This window comes from Leptosomus discolor, chromosome 3, assembly GCF_034619465.1.
Source record: "Leptosomus discolor isolate bLepDis1 chromosome 3, bLepDis1.hap2, whole genome shotgun sequence".
In the NCBI taxonomy this organism is placed as follows: Eukaryota; Metazoa; Chordata; class Aves; order Leptosomiformes; family Leptosomidae; genus Leptosomus; species Leptosomus discolor.
Genome location: NC_141393.1, coordinates 39,641,788 through 39,655,748, shown reverse-complemented (window position 1 = coordinate 39,655,748; position 13,961 = coordinate 39,641,788). Strand labels below are relative to the sequence as shown.

General features: G+C 36.4%; 1 protein-coding gene across 3 annotated transcripts in view; it reads right to left on the bottom strand.

Annotated features, from left to right (window-relative positions):
* The window catches only part of PCNX1 (pecanex 1), a 92,298-nt gene that overhangs the window by 28,682 nt on the left and 49,655 nt on the right, over positions 1-13,961 (bottom strand). For 2 of the 3 annotated variants that reach the window (XM_086461999.1, XM_086462000.1), the window contains exons 11-19: positions 13,295-13,512; positions 12,044-12,197; positions 11,285-11,317; positions 10,077-10,248; positions 6,373-6,483; positions 5,801-5,892; positions 4,534-4,643; positions 2,718-2,823; positions 1,063-1,155 (exon numbers count right to left, since the gene is read on the bottom strand). In XM_086461999.1, the coding sequence (XP_086318125.1) occupies positions 1,063-1,155; positions 2,718-2,823; positions 4,534-4,643; positions 5,801-5,892; positions 6,373-6,483; positions 10,077-10,248; positions 11,285-11,317; positions 12,044-12,197; positions 13,295-13,512 (1,089 nt within the window). The remainder of the gene's footprint in view (positions 1-1,062; positions 1,156-2,717; positions 2,824-4,533; positions 4,644-5,800; positions 5,893-6,372; positions 6,484-10,076; positions 10,249-11,284; positions 11,318-12,043; positions 12,198-13,294; positions 13,513-13,961) is intronic. The other variant, XM_086462001.1, reaches the window with a different exon arrangement.

Here is a 13,961-nt window from a genome sequence, read left to right as displayed (position 1 = left end):
TACTTTTTATACATTAGAATCTTCTCTAAATACATGATACAACATAGCAAAATTAGGATTGCATTACCTTGTTATAAGCTCTTGCTTCAGAAATTCTGTGAAGCCTAAGCCTATTGAACTATACAACTGGTGAAGAGCATATAGCCAAGTTTCTGAAACGTGGGAGAAAGGAACATTTGGGAGGAGTGCTGAAGTCCAGCCATACAATAGAAGAGGTACTTTCTTACAAAAAACTAGACACCTGCTTAAGCAGAACACTTCACCTGAAAATGTGAAGCTACCCAAACACATATGCTTTTTAAAATTAGTTTCTTTCTTTAACTGTAGGAAGCAGCAGGAGGGTAAAATCTTTCCAAAATACATGCAAGGAGCTTTCATTTACCTGACATAAGGTTGTTCATAAGATAACCAATGGTTCCATCACAGGAATACCAAAATAAGAAATTCAGTTAACTGCAACTCTTTAGACAAATGCCTTTACTTAAATTAAAGCACAGCATCTAGTCCCATGCCATCATTAAGAAGTAGGAGTCATATATATACATTAAAAGCATCTGAAGCAGTAATATTAGCTAGACTGAGAAGTACAAAACTTGAAACTCAAAGGCTCTTGAAGTCCTGTAAATAACCATGCCAGTAAAGGGGTACCCCCCTATACTGTAGTCTACAAACAGCCACACCAGTATGCAATTTCTGAGTCAAGGTTCAGATCCTCAGTCTTCAAGAATCAAACCTCTTAAACTTAGGGTTGTTTTTTCAAAAAAATTTTCATCCTTGCTTACTCCAAAGTGATCCTGACACTATTTAACTGAGATAAAGTAAAACGAGGCATTTTGTGTCAAACTAAAATAAAAATCCAGAAACTAGGAAAGAGCAGGGGAAGGGGTTTTGAGTACATAAATGTGGAATGTGAAGATCTTCAGCCATGTACTTGCCACCCTATACATTGAAAGAACATCTAAACCCAGTCAGAAGACCCGGTGCACTACCAGAGTAAGTGTTCTGTCACATTAGAATATTCATATATAGAAGACACATGGCAGACACAATGGAATACCTTACCTGTAAAACCGTAAATACTGTACTGACGTGAATTGCGAAATAGAGCACACCAATGACTATACACACAATCAGGTCAGACTGTAATCGTTCACTCTGGGGAGTCAAAACAAAATAATTTTAGACAATACCAGCTTTGGTTGTCCTCTTCAGTTCTTAATGTCCATCAGCATTAACACTGAAACTGATTAAAGATTTTCAAATTATGCCAATTACTCCCACTGAAGTTATCAGAATTTGCACAAAATAAATCTTACAGCTAAGAGCATTAGTTCAAATGATTTCAGTGGAAAGATGCATATTCAAAGTGGGGCAGGAGATATTTATATATCCAACATATTCTCTCTCTCATTCTGGACTGCAAGGGAGTATAAGTATCCCCCTACAGCACTGACAAAAGGGCTGGAAGGGCTAATGAAAATACCCATTTGTGATCTAGGCATCGCTTAAACTATGGAGCAATTAAGAGTTCTGGAAGACAGCTGCCTAGACAGAGGTAACATCCAGGTGGACAACTGGGCCCTTCAGCCCTTTTTCCCCCTCCTTTGCAGAAGGTAAATAGCTTTGGAATGACCCTGAGGAAGGAGTCTGAATTTTCTATTACCTCTAAAAAATGAAGACAAGCTGTTGATAACAGGCAAAACATAACAGAACGAGTAATGCCAGACTCAGTCACAAGGGGGCAATACATACTTAGGGCCACTACAACTCAGAGTCTCCAAGTTGAGACCTGTTCCCTAAATACAGTATTAGTATTTTCAGCCCAGAAAATCATTACAGGATTAACTACTCCAAAATCGGCCAAAAAATTACAGACAGCAAGGTCTTAACTTCTTGGTATACTCATTAAAAAAAGTTTTAAGTCCTTATTTAAAAAAAAACCAAACCAAACCAAAACCCACCGAAAAACAATATACCATAATCCTCAGCTCCCCTCACCCCTTGGTGACTAACACCACAGTTTGAGAGCTAGAGGAACTTGTAGCTCCGATGATCATTCTCACCTGCTAAGCACTAGACTGCAGTCTCTCTGCTCTAAATATTTACTTGTCACAGTTGGGCCTGCTGTACTAGGAGAAACCCATCTATACTGTTATTCCCCTACAGCCAAGCCCTACACAAGGTTAAATGAATGTTTAACCTTCTTTTGAACAAGTTAAACACATTAAGCTTCTTAAGTGTTCTACTTACTGCTCCACTGTGTGAAAGAGAATAATGTTTAAATATTAGTACTTTCATAGAGTGAATTTCTACTAAAAAAAGCTCTTGCTCACAGTTACCAGAAATACTGAGTTAATGTAATTTGGCCAACATTAACTCTTTCCCACTAACTTCTGCACAAAAGCAAGTATCATTTATATTTATCAATATGAGCTGGAAGAAAATCCTCTATGATACTTCACTGAATTCACACTAGGGAATTCCAATTCTCACATGCCTCCTTTGAAGTAACTTAAATTGCAATATAAGCATTATAATCTTAGTATAGTACTCATTGGTTCATCTGCAGATTAGAAGGAAATGCTCCGATACTCATTCTATTCAATACCATGGTAATCAACAAGTGTTGTGAGTCAAGTAAGATCTAGATTCATGCTATACAAACCAACATAAATACATAGATTGAATTAAAATAAATAATTAAAAAGCCTACTTACCACAGAATTTCTAAGCTTCTCAGGTAAAGGATCTTTTACTTCAGACAGAGGATCCTCAGGGTTTTTGTCTTCAGAATTAGGAAAAAATTTTGATTGCACTAAGGAGCTGTAAGAGAGATTAAAAAGAACACGCTGAAAAGCAAGTATTGTTCTATGTGGTTTTAGAAGAAAAAAGTCAGAAGTTCTATTACAAGAAAAAAGTCCTGGCATGTTAGTGCTTTCACATGGCTGAGCAAATTTACAAAGATGAGATCTCAACTTTATAAAAGAATTAGTTCTCTTGTTGCACACAGTGACCACCACTAAAGATGAGTAGCCAGATATTGTTCAAACAGCAGTTTCTCCAGTACCAACAGGAGTACCTGAACAAATCCTGAATTTTAGGTGGAGTTCTTAGTACTCATGAAAGAAAACTTTAGTTCATGACTAACTGAACAGAAATGTAACTTGGTGCAAAGTTTAGAAGAGGTCTATTTGTCAACACTAATTAGAAAACCAAGAATTCCTTGGTTTAATTCAAACCTCAACAGCAACCAAAAAAAATTCTATACTACCGTGATTAATTCATGAATTAGCCATGCTGGTCAAACTACTAAATTCTTAGCAGACCTTGCTGGCACTAAAGCCCAAAGCTCTTATACCTAAGCTTTTAGTAGTCCATATGAAACACTGCTAGCCATACTTAAGTGTCTCACAACACCTCAATGTGATTCTTCTTACAATACGCCATGTGGTACAGAGACATATTATTTCATTTTATGGATAGGAAGCTCACTACAGAATGAGCCCCAGATCTTCAGAGGCAATTACATACTGCAATGTACTGCAATGCTTAACTGTGCCACATCTGGCTAAACAAAACAGGTGAACCTGCAGGACAAACATAAGCATCCAGGCTATAGTATTTGGAAAGAACAAAAGAATATGTATCTAGGACAACGACCTTGCACCAACTGAGTAAAATCACCTGAACTAAGAGTAACAGGACAAGATTTAGTTGTCAACCCAAAGATAAGAATTTTCGTTCTGCATGAACACTCACAAATCATTAATCTCCCTGTTCACAGAAGAGGCCCCTCACTATCTATCCCAAACTACTGCTTATCAAATTCATCCAATGTTATGGCTAAGTTTAAATCTAAGTTCACGCTCTGCTTAACCCAGGTATGTGACTGAGCCTCTATTGGCTGTTCTGTGGGAGGTGTTTCTCCTACTGGAAATATTTTGGTTTACATACATAATTAACTGAATCAGAAATACTTTCATCATCAGATCAATACTCCAACTCAGAATAGCAACACAGATACATGTTTCCTTCCCCATGCTAGATGGGAACGCACATCACCAAAATAGACCCTTAATGTTTAGCATCTGAGACGAAATTATTTGAACAAGTGCTTTGAGCATACATTCAAGATAATAAATTAAGTGAGAGAAGCAGTTAAAATCCACATGTGGGCTTCAGCCTAAACTGGTGCTTTGAGCACATCTTTAAATACAGAGTGGGTACAGGTTGTTCAGCACAAACACATCAGCAGAAAGATTGCACTGACTGTCATTTTGGAGAACATCAGCAGGCAGTTAAATCAGATTTTTGATATAAGTGCTTTGCCTGAAGTCACAAAGGAAGGGTGTCGTTAAAGGAGGAACTAGGTGCAAAGTTTGAGAATTTCTCTAACTACTGAACCAGTATCATTCTATTTTTGACAGTGCTGGTGACTATCAGTTCAAACAGCACTAATATCTAACATTATAAACAACGTTCCCTTGTGAGTTGCTTCTTCCTTGGGGAAGGGACACAAACTGAGTCACTTACAAAAGTACAGAAGGGTCACTACTTTGTCTGCTGAGATGATACGATATTGCCACTAACAAACCACAAAATATGGAGAAGAGAACTGGAATATGCTGCCCATCCCAAGAATCCTGAAAACAGAAATGAAACATTATTAAAAATGACACAAAGTATATAACACTTAGCTGACATAAAAGAATTACGTATATTCTAGTAAGAGAACAGAAGAGTTAACTACAATTCCACAAAAATTAAACAGGACTTTTAGTACACAAATATTGTTCAGTATTTACCTATGTCTAAATATAGATCAGAACCTCTAACATAGTGTACATCCCTTAAGCCTGCACCACCTTAATCATTAAATAGTCATCAGTTTTTGTAACCCTTATGAAGAATTTACTGCATTCCTTGAGACCGTGGGTTCTCAGAGTTGCATTTAGTCACTTAATTTTGAAAGTTACATATGTTTTTATTCAACTTATTTTCTAATGTGCTGAATTCAGATTAAACCAGTGGGTTTTGTTTTCATGATCTGTACTGGATCTGCAAAGATGAGACAGTGATTCTTTGCTACAGATTGTTTATCTTGAACAGATATTTTTACAAAAGGCTAATGAGACAAATGTACAAATTCACAGAAAGCTAATGATGCTCTGCAGGCAATAGCATTGTGGGAGTATTTCCTCTAGCAACTTACTATGTGACAGAGTGGAAAAAAACTAGTCAACTGAGTTGGAAGATGCACATGCTACAATTAATTGGGAACAGAGAATTCGATTACTGACACATATCTGAAACCAAACAGAATCAACACCACAATGTCATCAAACAGAATGGCATTTCAAGCAAGGAAAAGCTGTTGGTTTTGTTTAGGGTCGTGTCCCCCCCACCCTTTGCCAGCTAACTTTACCTTTTAGATAGGCACACATTTTCACTTTGACACTACAAACTATTCCTGGCTTCTTTTCAGGCAAAGATTAATTTAAAAAGACTATTTCTGCTTTGCAGCACTGGAAAAAATACTAACATGGCCAAGAAAAAACAGCCTGTTAGAGCAGGCACAAATCATACATCTTTTAAAAGCAAAAGAGTCTGCTCTGTTCCTACACTGCTTCTCTTCTATTGGCATCACAGCTGAGCAAGCATAAAACCCTACCAAAATCAGACTAATATTTCTAATTCACTTTCTGCATATTTAAGTATCCCACTTAGGTAAGGTAAATAGAAGGAAACAGAGAACAAAACCCAAAACATTAATGTCCGCGATGTCTAAAATTTTGCTCACCTTCAGGGCACCATAGCACAGTCCATATAACAATGCTACTGCCACAATACTACAGATAAAACTGTAAAGTGCTGCAAGCAGGCTTGTGGTAGCTGAGTATCACAGAAAAGAAAGAAAAATTAAACAGCATTATATAATTAGGTTAGAATACAAAATACTTCAGATTGTTTAAGAAAGCTATCAGCCCCCTAGTTGCAACACCCCGATACCTAAAAAAAAATCCAATCCACAGCAACTACTTGTATTTTCCTCTAGAAATTATTTGTTTTAAAGAGCAATTTATGTGGCTTTAATTACCTCCATTTATTCAACAGCATTACCATAGGAATGGTTAGCAACAGCAACAGAGACCAGTTGAGGAAGAAAGTATACTTTTTGACATACTTACTAGGACAGTAACTCTACTTCTCAACAATCAATCAGAAGATCTTTAGCCTTTTTAAAAACACAATTAGTATTCTATGTTTAGAAAATAGGAATATAAATAGTGAAATCATTAGATTTTTTTAACTGGCCTACTAATCTGATGGTGGCTCCTAATCTAATGCTTTTGCCACTGACAAACAACTCACCATTGCCACCGAAGACATGAATATCCAGCTGTTCACAGAGATACATCACAAATGTATTCACCTGAGGCAGGAGACCAATGAAGAATACTATAGGGAAACATAGTGTAAACACTACGGAGAAAAAAAATAGTTGAAAAAATGGTGAACATGAATATATAGCATGGCAACATACTCTTCAGTTTAAGTTCTAGGGTATCACACACACACACCATTTAACTCAACATCACTTAAGTATTTCTACTATTATTTATAACGAGAACATCGATTATATAACGGACTTCAGTGACTCAGAAGTGATTGAACATAGAGGTTACATAAACCAGTCAGAAGATTTCTCGTACTTCTGTTTTAATTGCTGTAGAAATGGTCACAGGCCAATTCTATTTTTATTCCACAAAGATCAGCCAAGAGTGTTTACAGATTAGAAGATTTGTAAGTTTCCATTCATTGTAAATGAAGCTTATCCAAGCCCAACTGCCTGTCTGGAGTTACAAGAGCAAGCTAACACCAGCCACACTGACGTAAGAGAGGCCAAGCATTTCACCTCTAGGTTTTCTGTCACTACTAACGTCTGAATTTTACTCATTTTCCCACAGCAGTTCTGACCCTAAACAAATTTTTTTTTTAAAAACAAAAACAGGTAACTGTATGAACCATTAAAACCTCTGCAAATTACAGTACTTCATAATGCAAAGATAAACAAATGCCACTTAATTTTAATACAGAGAATGCTGTGTCCCAACCTGTACATATAATTTATTTTCCATCTGAAGGAATAAAAGATGCAGAAATAATGATCTTTCACACTTCTGTTCAGATATAATTCACAAGCAGCAGCATATCATAAGTTCTAAGTTCTGAGAGGTAGACTGATCCAACCATGAAAATAACCAGAGCAGTCAAAATCTGTCAGTTTAGGGAGGATTTTCTATAACCTGACTTGTAGCTTCAGTGACCAAAAGAAGAAACCAGTTTTAAAGTATCCTGTAAAGAATCACATGTCTCCATTTTAAGTTTCTAACTTTATACCTACAGAATGGTTGGATACTAACAGATACCACATTAGAAATATCTACAGTGAGACAGATAGTCAGAGACTGACACTTTTGTCCTATTCCTTGTTAAAGTTAAATAACTAAATGTTGTTTGAAAACATGTACATTCAGGGCTTGGGAAAAACATCGAGTTCTTTTTACTGACACAAATTAGGAAACATAAGACTTCGGACCTGAAAAAAAAAATTCAGAATTCTCAAGTCAAACCATCTCAAATCATCACTCAAGGAAGCCTATACAGGAGGCAAACCTTAAAGTATTCTCTCACTGACAGGTTAAAAAGTTGTTTCATGAAGGCCTGCAAGTTGAACTATCTTGGGTCCGTTGAAAACAAAATTACAAAACAGATCTGTGAATACACAATTTAGAAAGAAAAAAGCCAACACTTCTGATGGGTTTTAAAGTCCATAATAGAATTGCTTTCTAATGGGGACCACCCAAGTGAAAACAGAAAATAATTGTTATAAAAATGTGGAGCAGATTTAGACCAACTGATCAAGTACAATATGTGGGACACTAAATAAATAAAAATTTTATACCCATCCTCACTTGTCTGCTGGCAAGGACACAGCAGTTATGCTATCTAAACACAGTTTGCTTTGCCCTGCATCTGTGTTGTTCTAGTAGCCATACCTGGGAATGGGAAAAAATGGCAGCTGAGATTTTACTTTGTGCTAACAAAGTATATTTGCTAGCAGCCAGCTTGCTTTGCAATACACACAAAACTTTCTGAAACAGTGCTTCAGTAACATAAAGAGTTGCTCCAAAGGCAAGGGTGTGCGGGATGGGGGGGTGTGGTTTTTTTTGGTTGGTTGGTTTGTTTGAAGTAGTGAGAGCTGTTCTGGCAGTCTGATTTTTTATTGGTAGAACTGCTAAGAAATACAAACCACATAAGCTGGTCCAAGATAACTGAGAAGAATATTAAAACATAAGCACCAAAAAGCATTTTGAACTCTTAAAACTAAGACATTTTAAAAGCTAATCCCAAAACGGACATGGCCTGGTAAAGATGCTAACACATCTTTTTAAAGCTGGAAAAGACTCTTAAGTACTTTTAAAAAGTAGGTCACTTTCATGACACAGCACACCACCTACATACACATTTATGTATCACCTTATGGGGATACAGGTATACATTATGGCAACGACTCAAGGTGATGGGAAAGGGAAGACAAGACTCCTGAGCCAGAAGAGCATAAACAAGGGGAAATGAAGCTAGTTTTATATCTTGAATAAGTCAAAACTACCTCTGTCTTAACTTCTTTTTCCACCACAGATACAGAATGAAGTATGCCAGTGCATGAATAGATCCATAGAATCTGTATCAAAGCACTTTTAGAAATGCCCAGGCAATACTCCATTCATAAACCAGTGGCTTAGACCTTTTCCCTCTGGACATTTACATTTAAATACAGATTTACTAGTAGAAATACCAAGGAGGAAACAGTAGGAGGTATGAAATTCAGGATATTTCTAAAAACCAGATAATAGAAACTAATTCCCAAAAAGCCCAAGTTAGTAATTCTTATTAAAAAAAGTCAAAAATAAAATAAAATTTAAAAAAAGAGAGAGATAAAACAAAGAATCAAAATGACCAAGTTTTAATTTTTCTTAGACAGAAGACTATCCAAGAACTGGAGGCATTCAGTCTTAACATTCAATGGCTGTAGTCTTTCATGCACAGATATTTTGGCACAACTGAAGAGTAGGTGTGTTCAATTTAGATGAATTCTTACAGACTTCTCCCTCCAAAGAGGCAATCCAGAGAGGATCACTCAAGTAACTTTGCTCCATTTAAGAATATGTACAAAGTTCCCATGACAAGATGGTCTTAAAATGTTTACATTCTCTCCTTCCTACGGGCTCTGACTGAGATTATGCAGCTGTTACCATTTTCAGTAAATTTTTTTAAGTAAACAGGGGAAAAGTTTGTTGGTTTCGGTGTTTTTGGAGGCATGGGGTGGGAGGTGGTGTTTGTTTTTTGGTTTGAGTTTTTCCTTGAGGTGGGGGGGATGTTAAATGCCAGCAGTATTGTGAATGCACTGTGCTGTTCAGAATACAATTAAAGTCCCTCATACAGGCCACAATTGTATTTTTGGTATTGCTGATAGGCCTGTTCTAAGAAGAGACGCATTAAATAAGATTTAGTCTTATTATGGTTTTTATGATAATGTTTTTAAAAGTTTTGTCTGTACTGTTCTACCTGATGGCCAACCACAAACTGATTTAAGAGAACTCCTACTCATTTTACACAAGACCCTCTAGAGAGGGTCCAAATCAAAGTGTTTCTTAACTACTGAGCAGCTAGGTCCAAGCACAGGGTAACTTATCCAAGTCCAAGACAAGAACAGAAGATTCAGGGATGATGACTAAGATACCAGATAATCAAAAAGCTACTTTTTTTTTCTTCCTTTTGACTTCATATTAGTTGACATCTCTGCAGTTTGTTACAGCAAAGCTATAGAAGGGGTGAACTTTCCCAGGAAGTTCAAAGCTAAAACTACTCTTTCCAAAAGAAACTAAACGAACCACATTTAGAAGGTGATGATACAACAGAGTCATAACAAGATGCAGTGGGGGGGGGTGGTGGTGGTGAAGATTTCTACTGTGGTGAAGCAAAGAATTCAAATCCATGAATAAGCCACTCACCTATAACTAAGTCCCTGGCTGACAGCAGCAGTAATGGGTTGGTGAAAGCCATTCCATACAACCTGAATCTTGTTGTAGATATGTTTCTGCTGCCATAATCCAACAGCCAAATAAGACCACAACATAAACAGAAATATACAGGCCTACTATAGGCTATGATACGATTATGACCCTGTTTAAAAAAAAATTGTTTCGTTACTAGCAGAAAACATAATTGTTACTCTTTTGTTACAGATCATTTCAGAATCAAAATTTATTGTTGTTCATCAATTAATGTACTGTCACCTCAGCACATCCTTAAGTTTTGTTCATAAAATCCTTAATGCACTGCCTTGCAGTGATACAAAAGGTTTTTTTGGTGGCTTTGATATAACAAGGACACTACAGTTAGATCAAGTTAGCCCAAGCTATATTTACCCTTATTCTTCGCTAAGTTTTAAAGTATGTTTCTTGTAATGCCAGAGAAACTGTGACGAGGCTTCATAAGCCAGAGAGGATATATTAATTCTGAAGAAAAAGCAATTAAAGTTTATAACTCAAATACTGCTCCTGCCGGGAAAAAAAAAATCTGTGTGTTCAAAACATACAACTTATTAACATAAAATAATATTAATTACTTGCTGCAGAGGAATAATGCTTTTTTATATCTTATTTAGTACATAATAAAAATATTCTGCCGTGGCAATCAAGCAGAAATACAACAGAATATAAACATACTGCGCAATACTAGCACATTAACATTTCCCTGCTCAAATGTTAATGCTCAGTAAGGCATTGCATACTTAGCTTAACAGAGGAAAATATAAGGCTGTGTGCAGACTAGGACTACTGAATGATCTACAAGACCAGAACAGAACATCAAAGCTGTGTCAGTGCATACCAGCATAGCAAATCGCAACATTAAGAATATTTCTTGGTCTAATTGCTTGAATACTCCAGATTCATCAAAAAACCTACCATGATATGGTTCTATAGCAAGATCTAGGCTTAAAACAGTGAGGACACAATTTGCTAAATACAAACAAAGCATATTGGGGTGGGGGGAATAGCATCAGTTCCCTTCTCACACGCTAAGACATCATAAGCCTCTCGTGCCTTGAGAGAAGGCACATAAGAGAAATGCCAAGAATATCAAACTAAACAGATAAATTCTCTGTGGAAGTTCTACATCTGCAGGGTTAGAACAGTGGCACGTGCCCATGACTTACATGTCGAGGGGAAGAAGAATCTGGCTGAACACTCTGAAACCAAAATAGAAAGAGGAAAGTTACCCAATCTACAGATAAGTGTATTCACCTGCCCCCACCCCCATCCCTTTCTTAAAGGAAGTTCTTTTAATATCTACAATTAATTTCACAAGGGTCAAGCCACTCTACAGCCTTTAAATAACACAACGTATTAAACCAAAATCTGTTCAAAGAGTATATGTCTACAGTTTAAAAAAACCACTCATTTCTAGAAGTTTTACTTCAAACAAAATGTGTTATGCACTTTAATTTCAAATCTAATTTCCACTCTAACAGTCTAATCATAAGGAAAAACAATCATTCTTAAATTACAAAAATATCATTAACAATTGTCTAATAAAAACTAAGATTCTGATTTAAAAAAATGCTTAGAAAAATTGTTTAATACGAATGCAGAAGTGTATCTACCAAAAAGACAACCCCAAACCAATAAAGCTTCAAGTTTAGTTTGTAGGTTCTTTTCAACCAGTAAGAATATGCTCCTCTTGGAGGAAAGCAGAAGTGCACAAGAACAACAAAAAGGGTTGTTCCACAAACATACACAAAACCATTTAGTGAAGTGACTGTGTATGACCATCTATCAAACTTTCCCTGAAGCTGAAGTTTACTCATTTCTTTTTAAATGACAAACATGCCCTTTTTTCCTTAAAGCTCTAACTACCTGCAACACCCAAAGTTACTTCTATTGTTTAAAGAAAATGAAACTAGAAATTAAAATACCTTCAACAGCGAGTACTGACAACTGGCTATTACCAGGCAGAACTGGAAGACCCAAATATCCTTGAAAAAGCCCTCTATAAGAAGTATAGAGCCCAGAAATGCAACTAGAATAGCTAGGATGACAGCTAACACGTTTTCAAGGATCTCACGATTCCTGTATTCGAGGGAGAAAAAGAAAAAATAAAAAAATGTATAGAATTAAAAGCCAACTATGTCTAGAAAGAGCTGCAAGGGAACAGTTAGGGTCAGAAGCTAACAAGAGCTATGCTGCTGGTAGCAAGGTAGTCAAGAATAAGATTTGAACTTGCATAGACTATACTACCATGCTGTCTTTCAGCAAAGCTAGGAGCTACCAGGATTTCAATGACAGCTGAAAGCAATTAGTATCTTATGGAACTGAACTTTAAACAGCAGAAGATAACTTCAGCAGATAACTTCAGAAATAATTCAAATGCTCAACCAGAAGCATGGTCTGTAACATAAATCTATATTCAAGGCCCACACAGGATGATTATAAGCCTGTGGAAAAGTGTGTGCATAATAGCTCATCTGTATATAATCCGTCATTTATCAATTTTCAATGAAGAAACTAAAAGTAATCTCACTTGGCTAAAATATGCCAAGTGGAATAAAGAGAATCCCGTATTATACTGGTAGTTCTTAGGAACAGAATTAATAGTATTTCTACCTGGACAGAATCACTACTATATTGTTTATCTCAAGGAGTTCACTACCAAAATTTAAACACTCTATACATTCCAACTGCTGGTAACTGGGAGGGGTGGTGGTGGGGGTGTCACCTTTGTTTTATTCCACTAGGTAAATGCAGTAGGGACAAAGACAGTATCAGATTTTGGAAAAATGCTTTGAAACAGCAGGCAAATTCTCTCTTCTTGCTAAAATAATGTAAGTGTATGCCAGATTCTAGACCCTTTCAACTAGTTTTTTGGAGAAGGTTATTTTCTAGTTTTAAATATTAGCAACAAATCTCTTTTTGATCATTCAAATACGTTATACCCACCCTCACACAAGGCGAGGAGTTTCGTTTTTTTTTCCTTTTTAGTATTGCTGAAGAAAAAGGGAGAGTAGCCTTCATTATTTCAGAAGAAACTGTGTTTTGTATTATTCTTTCATCTTTCAGAGTACAGTAAATAAGTACAATTCTCTAAGGATAGCTTTATATTACTCACAGTTTAGTTACCATTTTTTAATCCTTACTTTCTAAGGCCTAGTAACGTACAAGGATCTCACCTATCAAATAAAGCCAGAAGAGTTAATCTATCAAAATTGATGCTAATCCAAAGCTTCGGCAGGATCCAAAAGCGATAGTACTGCTTGACTTTTTGAGCTGCTTCCTCTTGAGGCTGCATGTGGTCCTGAAGGTCAGGGCTCAGGTCAATATCCTGCTGCTCCAGCAGATCTGTATCCATGGTTAGCAGCCTGTTCAACCTGATCTGAGGAAGAGAAAGCTAAAAGAAAGTCAGTATTAACAAAAGCTCATTTCTATTATATCACTGTATTCTACTGAAAACTGCTTTGGAAAAAATTGCTAAATTGCTGAGTTTCACTTATGAGAAGTTGTGTTAAACACTACCAGTTCTCAGGCTTCTACTTACTTTTCCTGTCCTTATCATGGCAAATGAATTGCATGATCAGCAATAACAGTTTGCATACAACAACTCTGGCATTTTAGCATCTGCCTTACTTCAAAAGAAGTTTGAACATGTCTTCCAAGCACATCATCCCATTTACTCTGAAAACTTCAAATTTGAAGACAAGTAAACTGATACGTGAACAGGAATAACATACGCTACAAGAACAATCCAATTCTGAATTTAAATGAATTACAACATATTTCTTAGTCAGCTAATCTGCATGCACACCCATGCCAAATGGTTGGTTTTGCATGACAAAGCAA